Source organism: Crocodylus porosus, unplaced genomic scaffold (assembly GCF_001723895.1).
Source record: "Crocodylus porosus isolate Cpor-Errol unplaced genomic scaffold, CroPor_comp1, whole genome shotgun sequence".
Taxonomy (NCBI): domain Eukaryota; kingdom Metazoa; phylum Chordata; order Crocodylia; family Crocodylidae; genus Crocodylus; species Crocodylus porosus.
This window is the reverse complement of record NW_017728886.1, coordinates 178,677,537-178,702,942: the sequence shown is the minus strand read 5'-3', so window position 1 is coordinate 178,702,942 and position 25,406 is coordinate 178,677,537. Positions and strand designations below refer to the sequence as shown.

Below are 25,406 nucleotides of genomic sequence, written 5' to 3'. Positions count from 1 at the left end.
GCATGGGCTGCACGGGGGGCAAGCGGCGTGTCCGCCCGGGCTCCTCTCCCCGGGGCGGGGCTCGGGCTCAGCGCCGGGGCCGGCCCGGGGGAGGGCGCGCGCGTGTCGCCCGGCGCGGGCGAGATGCTTTGTCCGAAGGAAGCGGCCGGGGAGGGTCGGGAGGTTTGCCCGGGAGGGAGGAAGCCGGGAGCGCCGCTCCCTCCTGGAAAAAGGTAAAAGCTGGAGGCACCTGGATCCCGCCCCGGCCGGAGCTGCGCCTGCACCAGATCCGAGGCTCCCTCCACCCTGTCTTTGCTCTTCAGCCCCAAACTCTGGCGCCTGGAGATCCCAGGCGTTTGCTCCTCTGTGCGCAGCCGCCCCCCCTGCTCTAGCCCCTCCCACGTTTGGTACCGAGAGCATGTCCAGAGCCCCAGCTCCTCCACGCGACTTTTGGCCCCGAGGTCCAGGCTGTTGGGGGTTAAATACAGCCGCTTAGCACCGGGCTAGTTCGGATTCCCGTGGACCCAGTGGCTAAAAACATGGACAGCCCTACCAGCAACTGCAACACCCCTCCCTGCAGCTGAATCCATCTGGATCCTGAGCGGGTTGGGCCCGCCTGACTCTAATCTGAATAGAAAACAAATGGAGCCTCTGCTATTTCCCTCGAGGAGAACAAGATGGGGCTCCTGGGGCATTCTGACTCAGTAGCAGGGGTGAGGAGGGGAGGGTGGTACACATTTGGTTCCTTGCAAATTAATCCCACAAATTGTACTGTCTGGGAGAGGGCTTCCACAAACCAGACCTAGCATATAACCATACACACAAAAATGTACCAGGAGCTTGGATACAACAAAGCTGCTGCTGTTGTTGCATCCCTGCACGAAAATACTGTAAAGCTGCCCAGCAAAGCAGCTCAAGTTCCACTCCCTGATTGCACCTCTGCTTAACAAGCAGGACCTGCCTTCTGCCCCTTCTGGCCTCATGCCACCAATGTACTGTGGCAATGGACAGTATGTATCACTGCTCTTCCTTGACCCAAAAATCCCAGCTTCCAGGGTCCCAGTGAAAAGGCAGTTGAAACCCCTACGTGTAGCACCTGGGTCCCTGTGGCCACAGATATCTAGAACAGGGGTGGGCAATTATTTCGGGCAGAGTACCACTTACTGAGTTTTGGCAAGCCACAAGGGCTAGGGGCAGCTAAATATTAATTTTCTACATTTTTAGGAGCCCCGCGGGCCGGATAGAATGGCCTGGCGGGCCGCATCCAGCCTGTGGGCTGCATTTTGCTCACCCCTAATCTAGAAAAAACATAGAAGTTGACAGCTTGTCACAGCTTGTCACTATCAGAATGGGATCCCTGGTCCATCCTTTCCCAGCAGCACTCCTAGTGGACCTGGATCTGTGTTTGCAAATGACAGCTGTACTGGAAGAAATGGGTGAGAAGGGGTTGGGGGGGAGGAATCCTTTTGGATCCAGGTGCATGCAGGTTTTCTTGTGCCGGGATGCATCAGGGGCTTAGATTTTGTCTGAACTTGTTTGTTTCTGCCATTGGCCTTAGTGTTGCACTGCCAAAATAGAGCAAGATCTAGTTTCCATTTCTGTGGGTTAGCGTGACTTATTCATGTTCCAGGCCTGGTTATTTTTGGATGGATTTGAGCCGCTTTGATGCTACAGTTTGGGGACTTGGGGCCAAAACTGGTACAATTCTGCAGGGTCCAGATTCTGGGGACATATTGGAATCTGGATTATTCAGTTGTGTTGGCTGCTGTTCTTTGGTGGGTTGGTAGAACATCAAGCATTCAAACATCTCATTAGAACAATATTTTTTTAAAAGTCTGGATCCATCCAAGTCATAGAAAATCAGTTGGAAGGGATTTCTGGAGGTCATCTAGTCCAGTAATTCTCAACCTTTTTTGTACCAGGACATATTTGTAGACATCAATGGTCAGTCCCAACTCAGAAACCCTCACTCCTGACTGGCTGCCCCAGGCCTCAGCCCCCCAGTGGATGGAGTAGGGGGTGGGTGTATGGGGCAGAGAGAGGGGTTGTGTGGGGAATGGGAGGGGCCCACATTTCCCATGTTTTTCTCCTTTAAAGGAGAATAAGTTTTAATGTTTGTTGATCCATTTTTAAAGTTGGTCATGACCCTTGGGTTGAGAAACACTGATCTAGTCCAGCCCCCAGCTCAGAGGAGGACTATCCCTAACTTGATCACCCCAGTCAAGGCTTTGTCTACCCCCATCTTTAAAACTCCAAGGATGGAGATTCCACAACCTCTCTGGCTGGGTGCATGCAATGCTGCTGCTTCAGTTTGGATATTTTGGTGTATTTAAACAGAAGGATTTTGGAGAGCAGGGTTTAAAATTGGCATGAGCTTGCAGGAGCCAGATATATTTTCCACTGATATCAGGACCAGTTTTCATGGAGTTTCAAGAGTCTTTCTACTGAATCCCTTTCTAGTGGTGTTTACTCTTGTTTTCTACTGAGAAGGCGCAGTCTAGTGTTTGGGACCAAAATGTACCAAGGTTCAAGGGCTGGATACAGATTTTGGTGGCACCAGAGTCCAGAGCTGTTGTTGCAATTACCGTTGGAGTCTTTGCAACAATGCAGACTGTAGCTGTGACAAAACACACGCCATGTTGCATATTGTAGATGACTGCCCACTGACAGTGGCATGGGGGACCACAGGAACTGCACATGGCCACTGAGGCCACTATGGCATGGCTTGGGAATGACACACGCTCTGAGTGACTGGTGCAATGGCTGTTATGTCCCTTCCGCATCATGCTAAGGAATGTGGGGAGCAATTTGATCCATCAGATCTCAGTGTTCACAGGGTGAATGGTCCAGGATGCAGAGCACTGGGTGGGGTGGGAATAGCTGGGCTTGTTCTGTAAGAATCTGGGATCTCAGGGCCAAAACTTGGCAGGATCCAGGGCCAAATCCAGGTTTTTGTAGTAGCTGTGAGGCCCTGCAGGTTTTGGGATGGGGCATGGGTGTGTATGTGGAGCAAGAAGACTCCACCTGTGTTGCAGTGGGGCTTGGTGGGGGACTTGGGGCGGGGGGCAGCATGTGGGCTGCAGGGCAATCCAGCACAATCTAGGTAGATCCAGCTTTTACCTTTCTCCTCCTCTCTCTCGGCTTGTGCAGGGGTTGTAGTTTGACTGTTTCCTGGTCTCGCAGAAAGAGGCAGTGCTGAGTTAGAAAGACAAAAATAGCCCTTTACAGAGAAATATAGGGATTGTGTGTGTGGTGGGGAGAGAGAGAGAGAGGAGAGGAGCAGCAGCAGCAGCAGCAGCAGCAGGCTGGTTTCCAGGAGGAGCCCTTCTCTCTTCTCTCGTTGTGTGTTAGACATTTTTGTACTGATTTTTTTCCTTCCTTCGGCATAAAGGCGGTTGCCTCACCCAGCTGCTACTAGCATCTGTCTCTCTGGGGCAGAAAAAAAAACCCAATCTGGGTTTGATCAGAAAGCGACCAGAGACCATTTTATCTGAGCAGCCAGGGAGGGGGGGAGAAGAGAGGAGAGAAGAGAAAACGTCGCAGGGATATAAATACCTATTCTGGTGGACCCTTCCCCCCTTCCCCCTTCCCCCTGTAAATACTTTTCCATACAAAGAGCACAAGCTGACATCCATCCTTAGCAGCAGCAATGGGGTGTTTGGGCAACAGCAAAACAGAGGATCAGCGCATCGATGAGAAAGCGCAGCGAGAAGCCAACAAAAAAATAGAGAAGCAGTTGCAGAAAGAGCGACTGGCTTATAAAGCCACACATCGGCTGCTTCTGCTGGGTAAGAAAGGAGGAAGGAGGGTGGGGGGAAAGGAGGGTGCCATGGCCTGGGATCCTCTAGGTAGGGTCTCATTCTGTGCCTGGGTTGTGCGGTTATGTGTGCGTGTGTGTGGGAAAGTACTGGATGGGAAGCATTTTGCAGGCAATTTTGGTGAGCACTATGTTGAAAGTCCACAGCCCTGAGCCACATGGATGCATCCGTCTGGAAAGGCTGCTGGGGCTTGGAGATGCTGCTTAGAGCCAGTCCAAAACACTGGGTTCATCGCAGGGTTCTGTCTTTTTTTTCTTCCAGGGGCTGGTGAGTCAGGGAAAAGCACTATCGTGAAACAGATGAGGATCCTGCATGTCAATGGATTTAATTCAGAGTAAGATCTATTGCTCCTTTGTGACTTACATATGTAAATATACATTTGAACCCTATGTTAACACACCACATACTAGGGCATGCCTCTCTTTTTCTCCTGTCTGTGCAAGTGAGCTGCTTCTGCTCTGCCAAAAAAAAAAAAAAAGAGAGAGACATGAATATTAAGGGAATTGCTGCTATTGAATATTTGTATTTTCTCCACCTGGCCCTTCTGTATTTTCCACTGTTGCTACTGCAGCGCTTGACAGGCCCCTGTATAGCAACAACATGGCGACTACTTTTTACATAGCAGCAAATAACTAAATATTGTATCTCAGTACAGATGCACTTCAGTTCGTACTCCAGATAACATGGGCTGCTGTTTCTTTTCAGTAGTGGTTAGCATAAAACTGAAAGCAATGTTCCATAAATGTAAGACATCTTTGTGTGCTGTGGGTTGCATGATTTCTCTCTGAAAAACTCAGCCTGCATTTATTATCAATCGATTGTGCACTAGTTTTAGATAGATGTGGGTTTTAAACTGTAGTTTATAATGTACATTCAAAATTGTTTTGTGAACATATTGAGTGTGCTGCAGTAATGAGGGAATGACTTTCAGTCCTACCAAGAAGCCTTTGCAGATATGGTTATAGGTGTCTAATTTGGCAAAATAGTAGGGACCAGTTTGCAGTGTTCTTTATAGCACATCAAAAAAAAGATGATGGGGAGGGGAGTTAAAATACACCTTCCTGTATTTTTCAGTGAGTGTGCATTAAAAAGTAAGAAGGCAATAAGCAAGCAGGCAATTAAAAATGCTAAACATGATTCAACTGAACTGCTTTGAGAGACAGAAATAAAACGGTTGGTATTTTTGTTTTAATGCAGAGAAAAGAAACAGAAAATATTGGATATTCGGAAAAATGTTAAAGATGCTATTGTGGTAAGAACACGTTTTATATTTCCCTTTAAAGACTGTGCACACTAGAAACTATAAGCATTATGCTCTCTAGGATTGTGTAGCAAGAAATCGCATGTTGCCAATGAGATTAGATTGTCTTTTACTGATCCTGTATTTTAGATTTATCCAGATTAAAATGTCTGTTTTTGTTTTATCCAATTCTAGACTATAGTTTCAGCTATGAGCACTTTAATACCCCCAGTTCCATTGGCCAACCCAGAAAACCAATTTCGAATGGACTACATCAAGAGTATAGCTCCACTTTCTGACTTTGACTATACACAGGTAAGAATAAGAAAAGTTATTTTCCTATTTTTAAGAAAGAGTGCAAAGTTTTGTCTTTGATTTATGATATCACTGCCTACCATTTGGAAGATGTTTTCTGAAGCAAATTTGTTGCAACATTATCACCAAGTTAACTTTCTTGGTCTGTGTTGTATCTGTTAATACAGTATATTGCCACCTTCAGTATATTTTTGTTGTTGTCTGTAAAGGTGTTTCTAAAAGGAAAAAAGGTGTAATGAAAAGAAATGAAGTTTATTTAAAATTTAAGTATTTAGAGTTAGCTTTATCATAAGACTTTTGGGGCATAATTAGATCCGGGACATCATTCTAAGGAACTATAACGTCTACTTAAACAGAAGAATAGAATACCCTTTTCACACTTGCCTCTTTTCATAGCAAAAACCTTAGATACATAATGAAGCATGTTGTTTCCTCACCTGTTTATTTTATTTCATGTTGCTAGCATTAATGGCAAGGTAAAGTTCTGTAGTTGTGTGAGAACGCTGCCATCTTTTGATGGGGACACGAAAGAAATGTAAAAAACAATGGACTTTCTATGAGTAGTCATACATCTATAGTGAGATGTGTTTGGCTTAATTTGCATTTGTGCATTGTTTACTTTGGATTATTAGATTCTCTTGCTCTTTAGATGTTAATTATTGCTTATAGCAGCATGTACAGTGTAGTCATAAGGGTTTTATTCTTTGATTATGAAAGCAACTGGCTAGGAGTTCAGAATATTATTAGTTTTATATTGTTTTCAGTAGCATATTTTTAATTCATTCTAAAATGCTGATATTGATAGTAATTTGTTTTGGATACAAGAAGCATTGAAAAATCGTCTTATGTCATTGAGTAAAAGCATATAAGTTGTTCATGTCATCTATATTACCAAAACAGTCACTTATTAGAGTGTGTCTTCAGGTTGTTACAGCTACTGTAACTTGAGGGTTGAAGTGGTGGGGGATGGGAAAGGTTTGTTTCCTTATTATGTGACTGACTCATATTCTCTGGTGTGTGATTTTTGCCTCTGGTAAATCTCCCACTTTGAAGGTTCAGGATAAAGGAAAAAAACATCAGACATCTTGTAGAGCTAGAATTTAACATAGAAGTCAGTTGTTGGGAAAGCTGCGGCTGCAGGGTACACCCACATACGGCATGATTGCTCAGTTGGTGGATACGAGTTAGTGAAAATGACAAAGTTCTTCTTGAAATGGATTTTGAGTTTGTCTTGGTTGTTGACATAATATAAGTTCTGAAGCGCTTGTTATTGGTGTAAGCATTTTATTTTCCTGTTTTATTTTTCTTTAATTTTGTCACTTCATTATGCACACAGGATAAATCAATAGACTGCATCCTTTCCAATTATCCACAAGCATTCCTATTTTTCCAAGTTATTGGGGGGGAGGGAGTAGGCTAAAACTCAGGTTTGTTTATCATTTGATCTGTTCCATATTTTTACAACCATTACATTCTAAATAAAATTACAGTTTTACATAAAATCGGATTGTGTTAATACAGATATAGTGGAAATTGAACATCTATACTATATTCAGTAATCAGACAAAACTCACACAAATTCTGAAGTAAGGTGTCATGGATGGTATCTAGGGATATACATTAGGCAAATACATTGTCTGGTAACCTTCACTGTTTCTGTTATTAAGGTTTAATATGTGGAATCTGGCTATCTGAAAAATAGGAGAACAAAATAATATTTGATAGTACTAATCAATTGTTGTTAGTTCAAGGGAGATAAAATCAGCAATTCATGGTCAGGTGTTAAGGCATGTTCTAAAATATAATGAAATAAACCTTTTCCTTTGTAGATCTTCATTTTCTAGATTAATATTTTTACCAATATGGATGTCAGTCACTCGTATAATCCCACCATATTTTTTTTAATTTGTGAATATGCTGAGTGTAAGTCTTGGTCCAAAAAAGTTGATGCCAACTGAAGCTTTGCCATTGACTTTCAATAATATAAGGATTTCATTCCCTATATTTTAACTTATCCAGTAATCATTAAAAACTTAATCAAACATTTCTTGCATCATTTGCAATGCCTAGTTTTTCCTCTAAAAAAAAACTTATTGCAATATAATATTAATTTCAAATAAATTGCATACAAAATGTGATTAAAGGAATGTAATGTGCCATCAGTCTAAAAGCTAGAACTCCCTCCTGAAACACAAGGATTTCACTGAGCACAAAAGAGCTCCACCTTTAAGTACTAATTTTTATGTATTTATGACATTCAGGATATGCTTGGATATGCTTATATAAATTAAATAAATTAACTTTCAAAATTAAGTCTGTATTACTTGCCTTCATAAAATAAATGAAAACACATTCATTTTTTCAATGTGAAATCCTGACCCCATTTAAAATCAATGATCAAAATCCCTTTGACTTCACTGAGAACAGGATTCACTATCAGATGCAAATCTATGGTCTGGTTGGGGTTTTTTTATTTGTTTTGTTTTTTTAGTTTATGTATTGTTGAATGACTCCTCTTTCAGGTTCCTATAAAATAACTGCAGAAAATGTAACTTCACTAAAACTGTCAACATTGTTTTAATTTCAAGTGGAAATTGCTTGTTACTATCTCACCCTACTTCAGCAAACACTAAATATAAATATAATATATAAATATGTATTTGTACATAATAAAAATAATGAATGTTCAGTTTTGGATAGAGACATCATCTGGTGTTTTTATTTGTTACATAAAAACACAAACACATTGGGTCTCTTAGTGTTGATGTTCATTCTTATTTATTAAAATCAAGATCTTAGTAGAAGTCGTGAATGCTTATTTATTTTTCCTTTGCCAAACTGACAGCATCAAATAACGCAGTGCTTTGTACCTGTAATAAGTAACTCTATTTTGTTGGGGGGGGGGATTTTGCATAACTTGATTTGACTACAGTACCTTTGTCCATTGTGGATTACAGGGCTTCCAAAGAAAAGGGAGATCATGTCAAAATACTAATTTATTTAATTATATACGGGGGGGGGTTAATAACTACATTCTGTATGTCTTAGAACTACTTTATTCCTACATTGCATGTAAGAATAGCATCCATAGATGGATTTCACAACTAAATTTTGAATACAGGGAACATTTAAAAGAGGTTATTTTTTATTTTTAGGTTTTGGCAAAGTGCTGATTAGTATTTGTTAAAGTTAACAGGAATTGACTTGTGCCATTTTTAATACTGTATTGATGTGGTTATGTCCTTTGTGAAATAGAGTGAACATATTAAAGCCATATTAGGCTACTACCTGTGGGAAAATATGGTGTGTTGTATAAGTAGCATGTGTTTAAAGAGTGAACTTGAATAAAGCATTTGAATGTTGGTAGACACTGCAGGTCCATTTAGCTTAAACATGCTATTTTTCTCCTTTTCCATCTTTGGATGTTTAAAGTAGTTATTTTATAAGTCTAACAGGTAGCAAATAGATTCACAATCAGAACAGTATGGTTAAGTGTTGCTTGTTTAGTTGTAGAGATCATATAAACATTAACATTGGTGTTAGTTAGGCGGATTACAGATTTTCTAGGATGGTCAAAATAACCTTTTCTCTCTTATAATTTTTAATGCTTTTAGAGAGAGAAAGCACTTTGTTAACCCTTGTTAAAATAGCAAATTACTCACTCTGCATAATGGCAAAGTGCTAATTTTAAAATGTTATTAAAAATAATTAAAAAATTCATAGGTATATTGTGTTCTCTAACACAACATTCAAAAGGAGAAGAAAGGTGTGAATAATGGTTTTTGTTTTAATTATTTGATTTTTAGCTTGGTGTATTTTATTCTCTTAAGCTGCTTACAGACGTAAAAGAAACCCCCCCAAAAAACAGCTGTGTACTTTAAACTTGGTGCACCCATGCACCAAGCCCAGTGCACGCCCAGAAAAGGTTGCAATGGTCTGACCTGGCTTGCCCAACTTCTGTATAGATCAGATACTTCATGGGGGCTTTTTTGGCACTTTTATCTAATAGGTAATTGAATCAGCTATTAGATAAAAGTGTCAAAAAGCCCTGCTGAAGCATCTGATCTATACAGATGCTGCGGAGTGGGACTGAACTAATACGCTGTCTCTTCCAGTAAAGTGCAGGGTTTTTTTCCCCCCATCTGTCAACAGCCTTAGATAATACAGTTTGAGGTTTTTTAAAAATTATTTCAGTGTTTTTGTTTCAACTCAAAGTTCTATATTGGTACGTTTTTTAAAAGGAAAACAATAAAGACACAATATTTGTGGGCAGGTTTTTCAGATATTCTTTAAGCATTTTATCATATCACTTAAAATAGTGTCATCAAACCTAATCATTTTCAGATTCCTGCCACAATGTACTAATTGTTGACGTACACCATGCATATAGCAAGACTTGCAGTCAGTAGGAATTTTGCTTCAGTAATGTGTGTCACATTGGGCCAAAATGTAGTAAATGTTTATCTCAAATGAGTACTTACATAAAAATTAATAGGACTTTATAAATACTGTTCATAAATGGTTAAAAACATGTGCCATGTGTTTAATGCTATGAATCAAATGCCCTAATTGGCCACAATTTGTTTAATTTTTCCTGTAATTCCTCCTTGATGTAGCCCAAAGGAATTACAAAATAATAACATTTTCTATATATATTTTCTATAAACCATCTGAAAAGCACGCACGCACATATACATGCACATATATATGGGTGTGTTTTTCAGATGGTTTACAGCATTCTCTACATCTTAAGGCATAGGAAAATGCACCACATTTTAAATTAAAAGATCATAAAAGAAAGAGAAAAATATTGTATTGTTGAACATAATATCTTGATTTGAGTGTGCTCTGTGATCTGGCCCAAATGATTTTAGTATATAGATTCATTTGCTAGTTTTGGTTGGGTTAGGAAGGTCAGAAGTCTTTATAATTACCTGTGATCATACCTTTTCAAGTACTGCTGAAGTTCCAAGAGAAAATTAGCTTTTAAAGACCAAAAAGTGTTTTCAGTAATGTTAGTTTTTTGATTTCTTCAAATAAAATAAAAACTGAAGCTTTAATATAATAAGTAATTGTTTTTCATTTTCTTTTCTCTCGAGATGTATTACTTCTCAGCAATGGAAATGAAATGCCTCGCTAGTATTTGCCGCTTAAAAAATTAGAGAAGGAGGGCACATCGGATAGTGGAAAACAATATACATGTTAATGTAGTTACTTGTTCTCTTTTTGCGTCTACACAAAGATGACCATTGTGGGATTGTAAGAAAATATATATTAGAAAAAGTAACCATGAGAGATGCAGCTTCTTTGTTCTACTAGCATTACAGATTTAGTGCAGTTGTATCTGTTTTCTGTTAGATTAGTAGTCCACGTCCCCTGTGTTCTAATTAGTTGATGTAGAAGGACACAAAGTGGGTATGACACAAAGTATCTATTTTAACTTTCTTTGTTACTTATTCCTGATAACTGGTGTTGTTAGTTGATCCATCATTGCTTTGTGAAAGAATCAAGATATGTGGTTACTATATATATATATTTTTTTTCCCCAAATGTAACATTTGACTAGGCAAACAAGGTTCTTAGGGTAAATCTGATATTTTTTATTAGACCAACTCCGAATAGTCGGGAAATTTCTTCCTTGCAAGAATTTTTCCAGCTATTTCAGTTGGTCTGATAAAAGATATCAGATTTACCCAAAGATCCTTGTCTACCTATGTCCTTAGACCAACATGGCTACAACCTACACTCCTGAAAAATTCGACTAGGACATTTTTCCAAATGGCTTACAAACAAAGGCCATGTTATAAGTACATTATTTGGTTTAATAACCAGATGTTTTTATGTATATGTTTACTATGGAAGTGAAACCCAAATTTGATTTTAGTATATTTTAAGACTCTCAGTGCTTAATTATTATGTCTTTATTTTGGCAAAAGCACCAAGGCATTAAAATTTATCTAGCCATGTGGTTCTTAACCTTTCTAGCCCCAAGGCACTCCTCATTAGACTCAAAGCACCAGCTCTTAATTTTCACTTTTTTTTAGTACAATAGAGATGTCAAACTCATCCGGCCCTGTGAACCAGATGAGGAGTGTAGGGCCACCCACAAGCTGGATCAGGCCCACAGAACAACCCTGTGTTCTGCATCCCGTGTGCAGGGCCAGTCTAGTATGGGTGCTGCATGCTGCCTGGACCAGACCTTCCTGCTGGGTGCAGCATGCATGCTGGCTCCAGTCCTAAGTGCTACATGCAACAGATTAGCTCCAAGTGATGCATGCAGTGTGCAGGGCCAGGGCTGGGGCCAGGGTCAGCATGTGCTGCATGCAGCATGGGGCGTCCGTCTGAGACCCACAGGCAGTACCGTGGGCTGGATCATCTTAGACATGTCTGGACTACAAAAAAATAACAGCAATTCTTTTGCAAAAAAACTCAGAAAGACCACAGCAGGTCAGAATGTTTTGGACACTCTGAATTTCTGTATGAAATCTCTGGGTCTATCTTGTGAAGTTGTTTGTACTTCATGCCACCTTTAAAATGATCTTATGGAAATAAATGGTTGAGAATGACTGAAATAGACACAGGTTTGTGAATGAACACTAATGGTGTGTCCAGATGAGCACAGACATGCGGTATTTGGCATAGATCCATCTGTGGTGGCATGTACCACACATGCAGGCGTTCCTCACACTGCTACTCTACAGTGTGAGGGCCGGGGTGGTTTTGACCCTGGGAGACCCCAGTCAAAAAAAACAAGGCAACGCACATGGTGGCAGTACACACTGCCCAAAACAAGAGCCTGGCCAGCTGGAGCCACACTTTGGCTGCTAGCCAGGCTTCCTACCATGGCTGCAGACCTGGGAGGACCCCAGGTAAGGCTGCTGAGGCCAGCACGGTTGCTGACCCCAGCCTCCCCAACCCCACCTGAAGTAACCTGCCATCTGCCAGAGCATGCATGTCACGGGCATTTCCCTGGGGACAAGTAGCAGCGGCCCAAGGTGTGTCTCTGGGGAAGCAAATGCCTGCACTTGTCTGGACACACCCTAAGGTTTTGTAGTAACAAATAGATTTCCTCTATTTACATACTCCTCCTTTCCCAAAGATAAAGGTATTACTTATATAATTTTCCATGTTTGAACATAGGATCTTGGTTTGGCTTAGTTATAAAGAATGGAAATAAAGTAGTACACTTCTTTTAAAGTTAAAAAGAATTACTTGGAAGAGTTAATGCTGCATGTTCACTGCTCTGGATCACAGCTCTTAGCGATTGGTACTTTAAGATAGCATCCTTGAGTAGCAGGAAAGAAATGGGAACTACTAAGGCCTCCTTGATTACCAGGGATAAAACCAGCGTGGAGCTGTGGAAGCAAGCACAGGTAGCATCACATCTAGACCACTATTACTGAAGAAGGAAGAGACAGTTTGTTGTAGGCTTTGAATTCTGCCTTTTTTTTCTGCGTGTCATCAGAGTATTTTGAAAAGTAAATACTAATTTGAATTATTACAATAAAAAAATCAACTTTCTCCTGTTTATCTTCCTCTTTCTTAGTTGGCTTTTGTGCAGCTTTATAATGTAAAATGAAACATATCTATCCTAGAAGGTAATTATTTGAGAGTCTCATCAACAAAAACCATAGAAGGGAAAGTGTCCTTTCCAGCCTAAACTATAGAGTGGTTACTATGATACTGCAGTGAACATGCATTGAATTATTTAACTAAATGTCATTCTGTCTTAAATTATAAATATTGATTGTCCAGATAGTGGGCTGATACTCCCAGTTTACCCATCTTTCCATATCCGTCATCACACTAATGCAATTTTAGGTTTCCGATCATCAGCTTGGAGGGATTTTTCATGATAGTACTTATTACCACAGACTAAAATTCAGTAAAACTATATGGTTCAACTATTAGGTTGTATTTTCTTAAATTTCAGTTGGCAGATGAGAGTTATTCCTTTGACTCAGGTAGTAGAAGCCTGTGGTTTTATACCCTAAGGAATAAGGTTTTACTCCCTGTAGCCAGTACCTCATTAAAGAATAGCAGTAGTCTCTCCATAGTTAAGTCTAACTTTTTTTATCCTTTTTGCTCCCAGGTGAAAAGAATCTGAGAAAATCTTTAGATTTTCACATTTAAGGATTAGGTTGTAATGCAATCTAGAAAATATTGAATAAATTAAATACTCTTTGTGATTGCCTTAGTATTCCTCTTGATTTTTTGCAATGCATCCCACTTTTTCTATTCTTTTCTGTACATATCAGATTGGCTTGTAATAGAATTTGAAATGTAAACAGAAAATTGGCTACCTGGAAAAAGCCTCACTTTTAATCCAGATGTAAAGCTCAGGTACAGCTCCAAAGTGATAAATGCCTAATAAATGTTAGATTTCCCCTTACTTGTAAACTAATCTAAATTAGATTCTTCACTGACAGAAAGGATCAGCCTGACAAAATATGCTTTACAGTAGTAGCTTTCACAAGGACTACTTTCAAATACTAAATGAGTGCGTCTACACATGCAATTAATTCAAAGCAATAAACTCCAGAGCAGTGTGAGCTGAAGTAAACTACTCCCAGGCACAGCATCTATACGTGTGCCTGGGACAGCAGCACTTCGAGCCAGGGCAGAGCAGTTTCTGCCAGGGCACAAGGGTGCTGAAAGTGCAGAGCCACATGGCTGGGCAGCAGGCAGGAGTTGGGCCCCGGCTGCCTGAGCTGACTACGTGCAATTTACACCCATTGTCAGAATCTACACATATGTTTAATTGCAGTAAATTATCCCAGTGTAAGATCGTACTGTCCCTAACAGTACTATCTCACTGCAGCATTAGTTTACTGCGGCATAATACAGTCACACGTGTAGATGGCAACACTTTACTCCACATCTAGTCTACTCTGCAGTTAAGATTGTGTGTAGACATGGCCAGTTAGAAATAAGAGGGCAATATATTGCTTGTATGCTTTTTACTGTTTTTGAGTGCATGCTCTTTGCATGATCCAATGCCAATTTAAGTCCATAAATGCATGTTTATGTTGTCTTCAGTAAGCATCAAACCTGTAGTTTACAGTGCGCATGTGGACTCTTGCATCTTTGTGGAGCACCAGTGAATCAATAAGGATCTGTAGGACATGGAATATCACCTGTGCATTACAAGTTGCAGGACTGAAGCAGTAGCTGTCGGCTGTTGCTGTTTGTCTATGGTGTGTCTTATTGATTGATGCTTTAAACAATTTTGGAATGATTAGGAAAAAACAGATGTTGGATTCCAGCCATTATTGTGTGACCATCTCAGTTCACATCTTTAATGTAATGATCTGTTAACTCCTCCATTCCTTTTATTACCAGTCTAAAAACAATCTTTAAATTTCCCATATCAAAATAAAAATAACACTTGGAAAATTCTAACAACACTGTTTCAGAAAACAGTTGAGTTCCATAAGCGGCAACTGTATACTAATCTAACTTGCATTTATAAAACTCAGGTACTCAAAAGCAAGGAAATGAATAGCTGAGGCATACTAAAATAACATCTGTCTAAATCAAAAGCACATTTGTTTTCAATTATGAAGAAATATGTATTAATCTTTTCACAACAGATTTAATTCTGACCTGTTATTTTCTTAGAACTTGGTGAGTTTGGAGTTCACTTCCTAAAATGGTGCTGAACACTGTCGTTTTCTTAGTTACGTTTTTGGTACGCTGTTCAGCACTGATTCAGCTTCACCCAATGGCTAATAGCCATTGATAGGAATACATCATCTTTCTAGTGTAGGCAAGGCCTGAACTGATGAGTGGATTATTTTGTCATAAACAAAAGGTATCATGAGTAGAGGATTTGAGAACAGGATGAGCAGATAAGCAGTGAAGATTCAGTTTTCTTTGTAAAAGTGCTTAGCAAATTAAAGTAAATATGTGAACACAAGAAAATATGATGGACCCAATGCTATATAGACTGTTTTCCAAAGCTTCCAAGTTTCTCTTTATAAGAAATATAAATATGATTTTAAGAGAGCAGAAGAGGGAGAGCAACACACATTCTGAGATTTTTAATTTTAGATGTTCCCAAAGCACATTCCATCATTATGTTCTGCATTTTGTTCATTTTTCTATAACTAATAGACTTAATTTCAAGTGTTTTTCATCAAGTGCTGAAATCTTTCCTTAAGAAAAAGGCATATAGTTTATAGCTTTGATAACATACATTTTAAAACCACATTTTCATGCACTATACAATCTTGTAATTGTTTTGAGAAGCAGAGCCCCCTTAGGTTTGTAAGCCAGTCAGAAATTCAGTTTCTGCCAATTGTGTTTTAATGAGTGTATATTATGCTCTCTTGCATTAAGTCAATGTATTATTTTTAATAATTTTTACCATACACTAGTATTAATTTAGAACTGTTGTTTTTAAAAAGTTATGTTACAAAAGAATATTTTATTCTAAAATCCTGGGAGGAGGAGAATCTTGGAGTTTGGGTTTTTTAAGTAGATATTACAAGTGATTGTTTTTCCCTTTTAAATATCTGCCTATTCCTTCAATATAACATTTCTCTTTTTTTTTTTTCTTGCTATCTGTGAACTAAAGCATATTTTACTGCAAATAATTATCTCACGGTTTTGTACTGGGAACTTACTAGGTGCAACAAAATAACAAGAGACTTTTTGCCCTCTACCTCTGTTAATTTGGTTCAAGCATTCTTCTTGTTCCAGTCCACCTCCCTTTTTCCAAAGGAGGTAGTCTTTAAGAGAAGGCTGGATAGGCATCTGGCTGGGGTCCTCTGACGTCAGCCCTCTTTCCTGCCTAGGCAGAAGATCGGACTCAGCGATCTGTTGAGGTCCCTTCTGACCCTAGCATCTATGAATCTATGCATTTACATAGTTTAAGTGCCAAATTGTGCAGTAATCCTTTTCTTAACATTGCACTCTCATACTTTCTTTTTTTCTTGAGTTAAACAACATTAAGTTTAAAAAATTAGTGGTTGGGAAAACTAAAAAGGGCAGACAGAGAATGATTAAGAAAAATTAATAGGAGGAGCATAACCAGGCATTTAAGTTCATATTGCCTTTCTCTCTACTCAGAAAATTAATTTTCCGTAATTATCTCAACAAACCTAAAACTGCTCAACAGTAGATTAGTAATAACAATTGTAATGTATATTACAGTAACACCCTGAGTCTTCTGTCTAGCTTAGGGGTCCATTCTACTGAGCTCTGTACAAATAAATTACTATATGTCTCTTCCTCTAGTTCAGGAGTGTCAAACATGCAGTCTGCAGACCCTGTCCTGCCTCTGGAGCTGCTCTATCAGGGCGTTTGGCCATGCTAGCCACAGTCATCAGCAGTGAGCATGTCTTGTCACCCCAGACCCTTTCCATTACTGACAAACCTGCTGACATTGTTGCCTTTGGACTGTTTACTGCCATGGTGACCACAGCAGCCACCCTTGTGCCGTTGGTTGGTTCTGGCCCATGAGGAGCTCCAAAGTCTAGATTTGGTCCAGGACCCCAAGTGAGTTTACCACCTCTGCTCTAGCTTGTTTACTGTCTAAGGCTGTGGACAAATATAACTTTCAACCACTTCATAAGGAGCATTCATTTGCTACTCAAGACCACATTAGTTATCACACTAACTGTTACATATGCATGCTCCTATAGTGGAATTAATCACGGGTAAATAAAGGCAACTTTAACCCAGGGTTAAGGTTACAATAGTTTTGTTCTACTTATACCATGGAGATGTATCAGTTACATTGTAACAGCTTATGCTGGCATCATTCAATACAAGTATAACTGTTATGTCCCCCACACATCAAGACAATTAATATACAAAGCATGATAAAAAGGCAAATAGTCAAATCTGTACAACAGATACATTTTACTGTTGTTTTATTTGTTTTAAAAAATAGATAACACAATAGCCAGTTCTCTCCAATTGGTGTTTAATCCAGCCATCACTAACTGGCAGATTTCTTATGTACATCATGGGAGAATGGATTATAAGGGAGGATTTTGGAGGTGGTCACTGCTACCTCTAAAGCATCAATTCAGGGAGAATGTTCTATTCAGCATACAAGAAATGTCTTGTCTTTAAGTTAAGCTTTAGCCATTGGCTCCAGTGTGTGCTGACTTCAGTCCTATCTGCTCTTTTAAAGACCAACATTATACAAAAGTATTTACTTTTTAAATGGGAAGAAAGATGTTTTTATGTTAATATTGTATTCTTTCAGATATGTGAATTAACACATTTTTTTGGTCTTGTATGTTGAAATTCCTCCCAGGATTTTAAAAACAGCTGAGACTAAATACGTTTTGAGAGCTAATCATTCAATTAAATAACTCAAATTGGTGCTATGGGTCTGCTGAGGGACAGGGGACTAACTGCCCTGGAAACTTTTATTAATGTTGCTTTTGGCCTACATTCCAAAGTGTTATTTAAAAAAAGAGATTAGTATAGATGAACAAATATGTGAACAAGAGAAGATAAGTCTCAGTACTTCAGGAAATCAAAGAGCTATATTTTAAAAAAATTATCTTGCTTTCTGGAAAATAAATTATAATAATTTCTTACTTTACCTCCCATACTCACCCAATTTCATACCAGAAATGAATGGATTTTTGAGCCTCTGATTTAGGGCATAAAGTTTGACAAAAATCAGAGCAGCTTCCAAAAGCACATGCTGTAGGGCCCAATTTTGCCAGCACAAGTACATGACCCCTCTTGTTCCTTGATCAGGATTTAACCATGTTTTTAATATTATGTGGCTGTATCTGTGGTATTAAGCTGACTTATAAGTGCAATGGTACAACATAAAAATGTTTAGTTTTCTAGTAACAGTCTAAAAAATATCCTAAACAATCCTTTAGGTCAGACTTGTGTCATCTTTGCTTTTTTTTTTGTGGAGAGGGGATTGTATGTAGTGTTTGTGTTTTTAATTTAACTTTGGCTTAGGGACTGAATTATACTTGCAATAAATAGTTGTTTAAAAGTTTCCAAGTAGCAAGCCTATGACCATAAACTATAATATTTTTATAACAACTGATTTTTTTTCATATTTTGTTTTTAATAATATTGTTCTGAAAGTACTGCTTAACAGCAGTCTGCACAAGAATAGTATTAGTTGCAGAGGAAAGAGTTATGCACAGTGTCTTAAAATAACTTTACTAAAATTGAACCAAATTGTCCACATGAAAATTTTCAAAACAGGTTTTAATGAAGAAAATAGAAAAAGGTCTATCAAACGCATCAGCAGAATCCTTGCTAATCATTACAGCAATCCTTATTCTCCTCTTGTATGTATTCAGTGTAGTCACACATCTTTAATATTTTATTCAAAAAGTCATTTGCAGTCTAGTGTTTCTTTGCACAGTGCAATAGCTTTTCTCAATTTGATATGCTCCTATATGTCCCTTTTGAAAAATCATTTTGTTAAAATTAACTACCATGACTAATATGTAGAAGGGGAGCATACTTAATATTTTAGATCTAAAAATGGCAGTCTTCTGTGTGCTTTTCGAGAGGCTGTGTTTACAGTACCAAGAAGGATGTGTGCTTTCAAATTGGTTCATCGTTCCTTACGTTTTTTGGAAATATTTGCCTGGTTTAGCACTGAAACAAACCATTTCTTAGAACCTCCTACTATTAGAGAAATATTAAATTTTAAAAATATCAGGATATCACAGGTTTTTTTTTTTTGTTGCAGTTCCCGATGTTGTATATCACTGACACAAAATGTTTTGAACTTTTTCATCTCCCTTGGGGAAATGCTGCAAGTAGCAGAATTTTGTTATTTTTATGTCAATTTAGGTCTTACATGATTCAGCACATGTGGTTTGTGGGAAAGTGTGTTGTAGACTGACAAAAGGAGCAGAAATAGTAAAGGGGTTGTTAATAGAGAAGGCCTCTACTTGCTCTTAAAATACTTTTGAGAATTCCTTTCTCCATCATTTTTAATCCTGTTTATTTATCTGTGTCCATTCTTCATTTTTCCCTGCTAATTATCATGACCTATGCACTGTGATGAAGGCAATGCAAATCTGTTTCACTTCTCAGAGCTTTCTCACAGTATGGAGAATAAGGAAGTTATAAAACACTTTTGAGGAATCTCTCTTGAAAACGGACCGGCTTCCAAAGAAGAGGCTCAGCTTCAGCAAGAAACTGTGAAGGCAGAAAATATTTTGGTGTGTTGTGCTGAGGAAGAGTCTTGTGGGGATTTGGGAGCTGGAAAGTTGTTATGTGAGGCATCCTAAGATTGTCTAGGTTGATTTGCAGTGGGTTGTTTTTTTTTATTTTCTATTGTCATTTAGAACAGTGGTTAGTTTATTAACTAACAGTGGTTAGTTAATTAGGTTATTACCATAAATCATGTTAGTTTGTGTCTAATGGCACTGCTTGTTGAAGTTATATCCATTTATAAGCAAGAATTCATTTTAAGTTTTCAGTTAGCTACCAGGGATAATTTTACCAAAAAAAAATTTTTTGATTAATTCATATCCTATTTTCTCTTGTTTCTTGTTTTAGAAAGTTGGATGTTGGAAAAAAATTTTTCTTTCTTTAGCTTTTTCTTGCTAATTCAGATACTTTTCTAACCTTAACTTAGAAATGTTACTATAAGTTTCTTGATGACTTTGTGCTCTGTATATTTTGAACTTCTAATGTGTGTCCCCAAGAGATGGACTAGTTATTTCTTTAAGGCTAGTTGTTTAGTTTAAATAGAAATACTGTAAGAGAAGTAATACAAAATTTGAGAAGTAGTACTGCAGAAAAGAATGTTGGGGCTATAGTGGATTGCAAGCAGAATATGAGTTAATGTGATGCTGTTGCAAAAAAGTACATTTTTATTTTGAGATATACTGAAGGTAGTATTATATTCAGGGAGTTGTTATGCCATTCTGCATGACAGTACTGAGCTCCTGTGTGGAATTCTGGGTCTGGGCACCTGGGCACTCCTGCTTAAGACAGTTGTAGACAAATGAAAGAGAATTCAAAGGAGAGCAACAAGAATGATAAGAAGTTTTGGAAAAGCTTGATATAAGAGGAGAAGTTGAAGAAAATGCATTTGTTTATTCACGAAAGAGCAGACTGAAAGGGGCACTGATTAAATATTGAAAGGTTGTTGTAAAGATGGCAGCGATCAGTTCTTCTATAGTGGAGTAGGGCAAGACACGGTTGGCTTAATTTGCAGCAAGAAAAAAGATTCAGGCTAGATACTAGGAAAACTGTCTAACTATAATGATAGTTAAGCACACTTAACAGGCTGCCTAGGGAGTTTTGTAATCTCCTTAGTCAGAGGTTTTAAAGATTGGGTAAAACAAACCTCTACCAGGAATAGTCTAGATCAGGGTGGGCAATCATTTGGGCCTGTGGGCCACATAGGGAGTTTTGCTGAGCTGTTGTGGGCTGGGTTAGCATTTCTTCCCTCCCCCCACCACACACACACCCCTTGGAAAAACTCACCAAAATTTCCCATGTAGGATGGGACCTGGGACAGTCAGACGAGGAGCAGTGTTCAGGAGCAGGATAGGCAGGTGAGGCTGGGATCACAGGTCAGGGTCACGGGGCAATACAGCGCAGGACTGGGGCTGGGCAGAGCCATGATCTGCTGCTCACATCCCCCTGCAATGGGCACTGTTCTACAGGCAAGGGTGTGCAGGTGGTGGATCATGGCTCTGCCCCGGCTCTTCACTGAAAAGCCCCAAGATCTTGGGGTCTCCACGGCCTTGCCTGCCTGTCTTGCTCCCAGACTCCACTCCACATCAGTCTACAGCACAATCCTAGCTGCCTGGCCACATGTCCTGTCTACGCGAGTCCCACCCCCACTGGTGGGTGGATGGGCCAGGTTGCCTGGGTAGCAGTGGCAGCCAAAATGAAATGGGCCTGCTAGGAAATGGAGTCTGGCCACTACACTGCCTCCAGCCCCATTGTGTACCCTGGCATGGCAGCACCAGTGGCACACCACAGGCTGCACCTGGGCTGGGCAGGACCAAGGGACCCGCCACAGGCCAGACAAAATCCATCAGCAGGCCGGATCTGGCCCACAAGCCATATTTTGCCCAGCCCTAGTCTAGATGTACTTATTCTGCCTCATTGCATGCAGAAGAACTAGGTGGTCTCCTGCAGTTTGTCCCAGCCCTACATTTAAATGGTTTCTAATAGGCATCTGCAAGCTAACCTTGCTTCAGTATCTAGATGCATGTGGCATACCATAAGGCACTCGCAGCTTACAAAGACCTCAATTCCATACCAAGCTACTCCTTAGCTTGCATGATTTATTCTTGCAAAATATCCAGGCTATACTCCATTAACAGAGTGTTCTTCGGATCTCAAGAGCAAAAAATTTGAAATGGAGATACTTACCTGCCTTGAGCTTAAATATTCCAAGGTTAGCTCTCAAATATCACTCATTTGAGTTGTATGAAATTTGGGGATCCTCACTTTTATTGACTTCAGAAATTAAGACTTGTGAAACTGAGGTTGTAGAACATTGTTTATGGGAAAAGAGTAAATCCCTCATTATTTCAGGTGTCATGCAGGGATACCAGAAATTGCTAATGCCTGCATTAAAGTCTGACAGACTGCTGGGTGGATGTTAAGAACCTAAAGAGACTATTTATTTGAGTACAAAATCTAATTTAGAGACACCTACAAAAGTAATGACTCAAAATTTATGGTGGATACCAGTACTGATTTTCTCCACCTTAATTTCCTAATATTCTAATTGAGCTTGACATTGGATTTTTTAAAAATGAATTAATTTGATTACATGCACCATTTAATCCTATTAATTTAAAAGATAGTTATATCAGAAGCTCTATCTAATTGAATATACTCCAACATTTTTGGTTTTATAATTCTAAGGAAAGAGGTATACCTGTTATAAGTATCACCAAATGCCATAGTGAATACCAAGGTTAATATATGTTGGCACTATAAATATTAACAAATAACATTGCTAATTTTATTACTTTGATTTGCTGTGGTGCGAGCCAAAGTTAATGGGTTCTTGGCTCTTTCCTTATTTTGGATGTGTTTCTTTAAAAAGCTTGGAATTATTAGAATTTGATGGGAGGTTTTGTAGGTGGTCATGTCTTTTTAGGCTTTCAGGATGCCCACAGATGTTCAGCACCCCACTCCAACTCATGATGCTTTACATTAGTGCCATGAGTTAGAGGCTTCTCCCCCAAACATTTGTCTGTCTGTTGGGTTGGGGGGGGCAGCTGTAGCCTACTTGCACTAGTCCTGGCCTGCAGGTGGAGGTACTCCAACAACCTCCATGGATACTGCCAAACCAGCCCTCTCCCCAGTCCCACCTTTCCAAGATCTAAGGCTGTCAGTAGAGGGAGAGGAGAAGGAGCAGCAGCATGGAGCTGCCAGTTGCTTTGAAAGGCCAAAGCTAAGGGCAGGGGCAGGGTGGAACAGAGCCTCCTCACCTCGTGGGCTCAAGCCTGGTTCTCCCCCAATAACCCAGCCAAGGTAGCTGGTGGGGGAGGGGATTCTCCATGCATGCTGCTCCCACCCTCTCCCTCCTCTCTCCTTCCAAGCCAGTGCAAGCACCAGCCCAGCCCCACAAAGTGAAAAAAATTAACCCTGGAGGGAACACAAATTGTCTTAGGGGCTCTGCTTTAGAGTGCCTTCACCAGTTACCTGATTAGACCAGGGTTAATTTTTTGTGTGATTGGCCATTGTAAAAGTTCTCTGCAGTTGTGTATGTGTGTTAAGTCATGGCTGTAGAGCACTTTCAGGGGCCTGATCACTTGGAAAATGTAACTTGTGTAGGCACCCTCAGACACCTGAAAAAATGGGATGGAGGGAGCCGTTCAAACATGTATTCATTCAGTGGTATTTGATGTTGGAATCAAGATAGAGCCCACAGCTCCAGCTGTCAATTCTGGGAGAGCTCGGCACTTGCTGCCAGTGAGAGTGCTCTCATTTGCTCAGCACTCTTTGTTTGCTGTACTTATTGACTGACTAAACCCAGTCAATGCATGCTATTTCTGGCTGTTTTATCCAGTGCTATTTGGGTGGGTTCTTGTTGGTAGCTTATAAAAATAGTGTCAAAATATGAGGGCATTTCATTTTCCATCTGAAAGTTGAATTAATTTACTCTCTTATGAGGTATGTCTAGTTTCCAGTTTTTACATTATGCATATGATATCTTTTCTGGTCTTTCTTATAACTTTGCCTTTTTCTTGAAGGTGTCTTGTTATTTCTTTTTAACTATATGTAAACCTCTGAGTCGTCTTGCTCGTTTGGGCTGAGAATGGGCAAAGTGGTTACGTGGATTACAACCAAACAGATTCACAGAAAGTCATACCTTGCGGAAAACCCACAGCAGTGGTAGTGGCAGAGCTTTGGCATACTGGGGCCAGAGCTCCCATTGCTGCAACCACTGCTGTGTGGCTGGGTCACGGGTACAGCTGGGGCCAGAATGGGGCCAGTGCCTCAACTGACAGTAAGCATCAGTGGGGCAGAGCATGTAGGTGCAGAGGCAGCAGGGGGCACGTGGAGGCAGCAGGGCATGCAAGCATCCCAGGAGGAGCAGGTGCCAGCACAGCCTGGCCCAGAGTGGGCAGACAGTACAGGGAACATGGTAGGGGCAAGGGTCAGGCTATTTGTCCCACTACCACCTGCCCATTGCTTTCCCTGCTATAACAGTGGGGGGCCGACAAATTTAAGATGACCTTCCAATAGTTAGATGCTACATATGGAAAATTATGTAATTTTATTTATAAATTTTCCATGTCTGTTATTAGCGGAAGGTCATCTTAAATTCAAAGTTGTCCTGAATTTGGGTAAATATGGTATATAGATGTTACATGTGTGGTCAGATTAGAGAAGATTTTTCCCCATCCTTGTTAGCTACACAATTAAATCCTGCTAAATCATTACTTAAAACCAGTCTCCTTCTGCATTGATATCTGTCAGGTGAGAATAGATCTTCATTAATTGACATGCCATTGGATAAGGTGTGACTATACAGAATATCAACCTTTTTTATAATGCTTTTAGACCTTTATAGAAAATAATAGTTACAGCTGGTTAAAGGAACACTGGTCTCTCTCTCTTTTTTTAAGACTCACTGTAAGTAAATACTGTGAATTTTATTTGTTTATTGTACGTGAAAGTTCTTTCTCTTGCACCAAGAAGATTCCCTCTGTTGACTGACCATGTCAGTACTCTAGTTGAACACAAAGTTAATGAGAGGGGATGTCCCAGTCTGTTCTTACCAAAGAGCACACAATATTTTGTATTTTATTTTTCTGAACTGAAATAGCGTAATAGAAAGAGATATAAATCATCATTCAGTTAAGGTTTGGCTGATACCTGATCACTAATGATTGCCCAGAGCATGAGATTAATTTAATTTAAAAATGTCAAAGTCGTCATAAATTCTCTGATATTTTATAAATTCAAATAGAAAAGGATGTTTTTATTTGATTTTTATTTGGGAAAAGCCCCATATTGTGGTGTGATACATCAGGAGGCACTGATTTTGCTGCTGACTAAAAATAAAAAAACTAGTATTTGTTCATATTTGGAGAAGACAGTGGCAAATAATAAGCTGTTTACATGCATAGTGAAATACATGATTCAAACCAAGTTTAAATGTTTTTAAAATGTATGTTTATTAAACATGTGGCTCTGATAGATTGTGACGGGGTGTTAAGATTTTGGTCCCTTCACCTTGCAAAGCAAAGGAATATGAAAAATAATATCAATTAACTTTTTAAAAACGTTTCTTCTAAAATACATCTAAAATAACTTTTCTGTAATTATGTAGCATAAAAATATAGGTGATGTGGTCAATTTTGTATCGGCTTTCACTCAATATTACTGCATAAAATAAAATGTTGACATTTGTGAATAATGTGGTTCATAGGAACATAAGCAAGTAGGGCTGGAAGGGACTTCATACGGTCATCTAGTCTGGTCCCCTGTTCAAGGCAGGATCATCCCTGACTAAACCATCCCAACCAGGTGCCTGTCCAACCTGTTTTTTGAAAGGTTCCAAGTATGGAGATTCCACAACTTTTCTAGGTAGCCTGTTCCAGTGCCTGAGTTCC

General features: G+C 39.5%; 1 protein-coding gene across 1 annotated transcript in view; it reads left to right on the top strand.

Moving 5' to 3' along the window:
- The first annotated feature begins 3,142 nt into the window (after window positions 1–3,142).
- Window positions 3,143–25,406, top strand: part of GNAL (G protein subunit alpha L) — a 191,532-nt gene continuing 169,268 nt past the window's right edge. Inside the window, exons 1-4 of the mRNA XM_019545823.1 lie at window positions 3,143–3,767; window positions 4,059–4,131; window positions 4,995–5,049; window positions 5,233–5,352. Of these exons, the coding sequence (XP_019401368.1) occupies window positions 3,629–3,767; window positions 4,059–4,131; window positions 4,995–5,049; window positions 5,233–5,352 (387 nt within the window). The 5' untranslated portion in view covers window positions 3,143–3,628. The remainder of the gene's footprint in view (window positions 3,768–4,058; window positions 4,132–4,994; window positions 5,050–5,232; window positions 5,353–25,406) is intronic.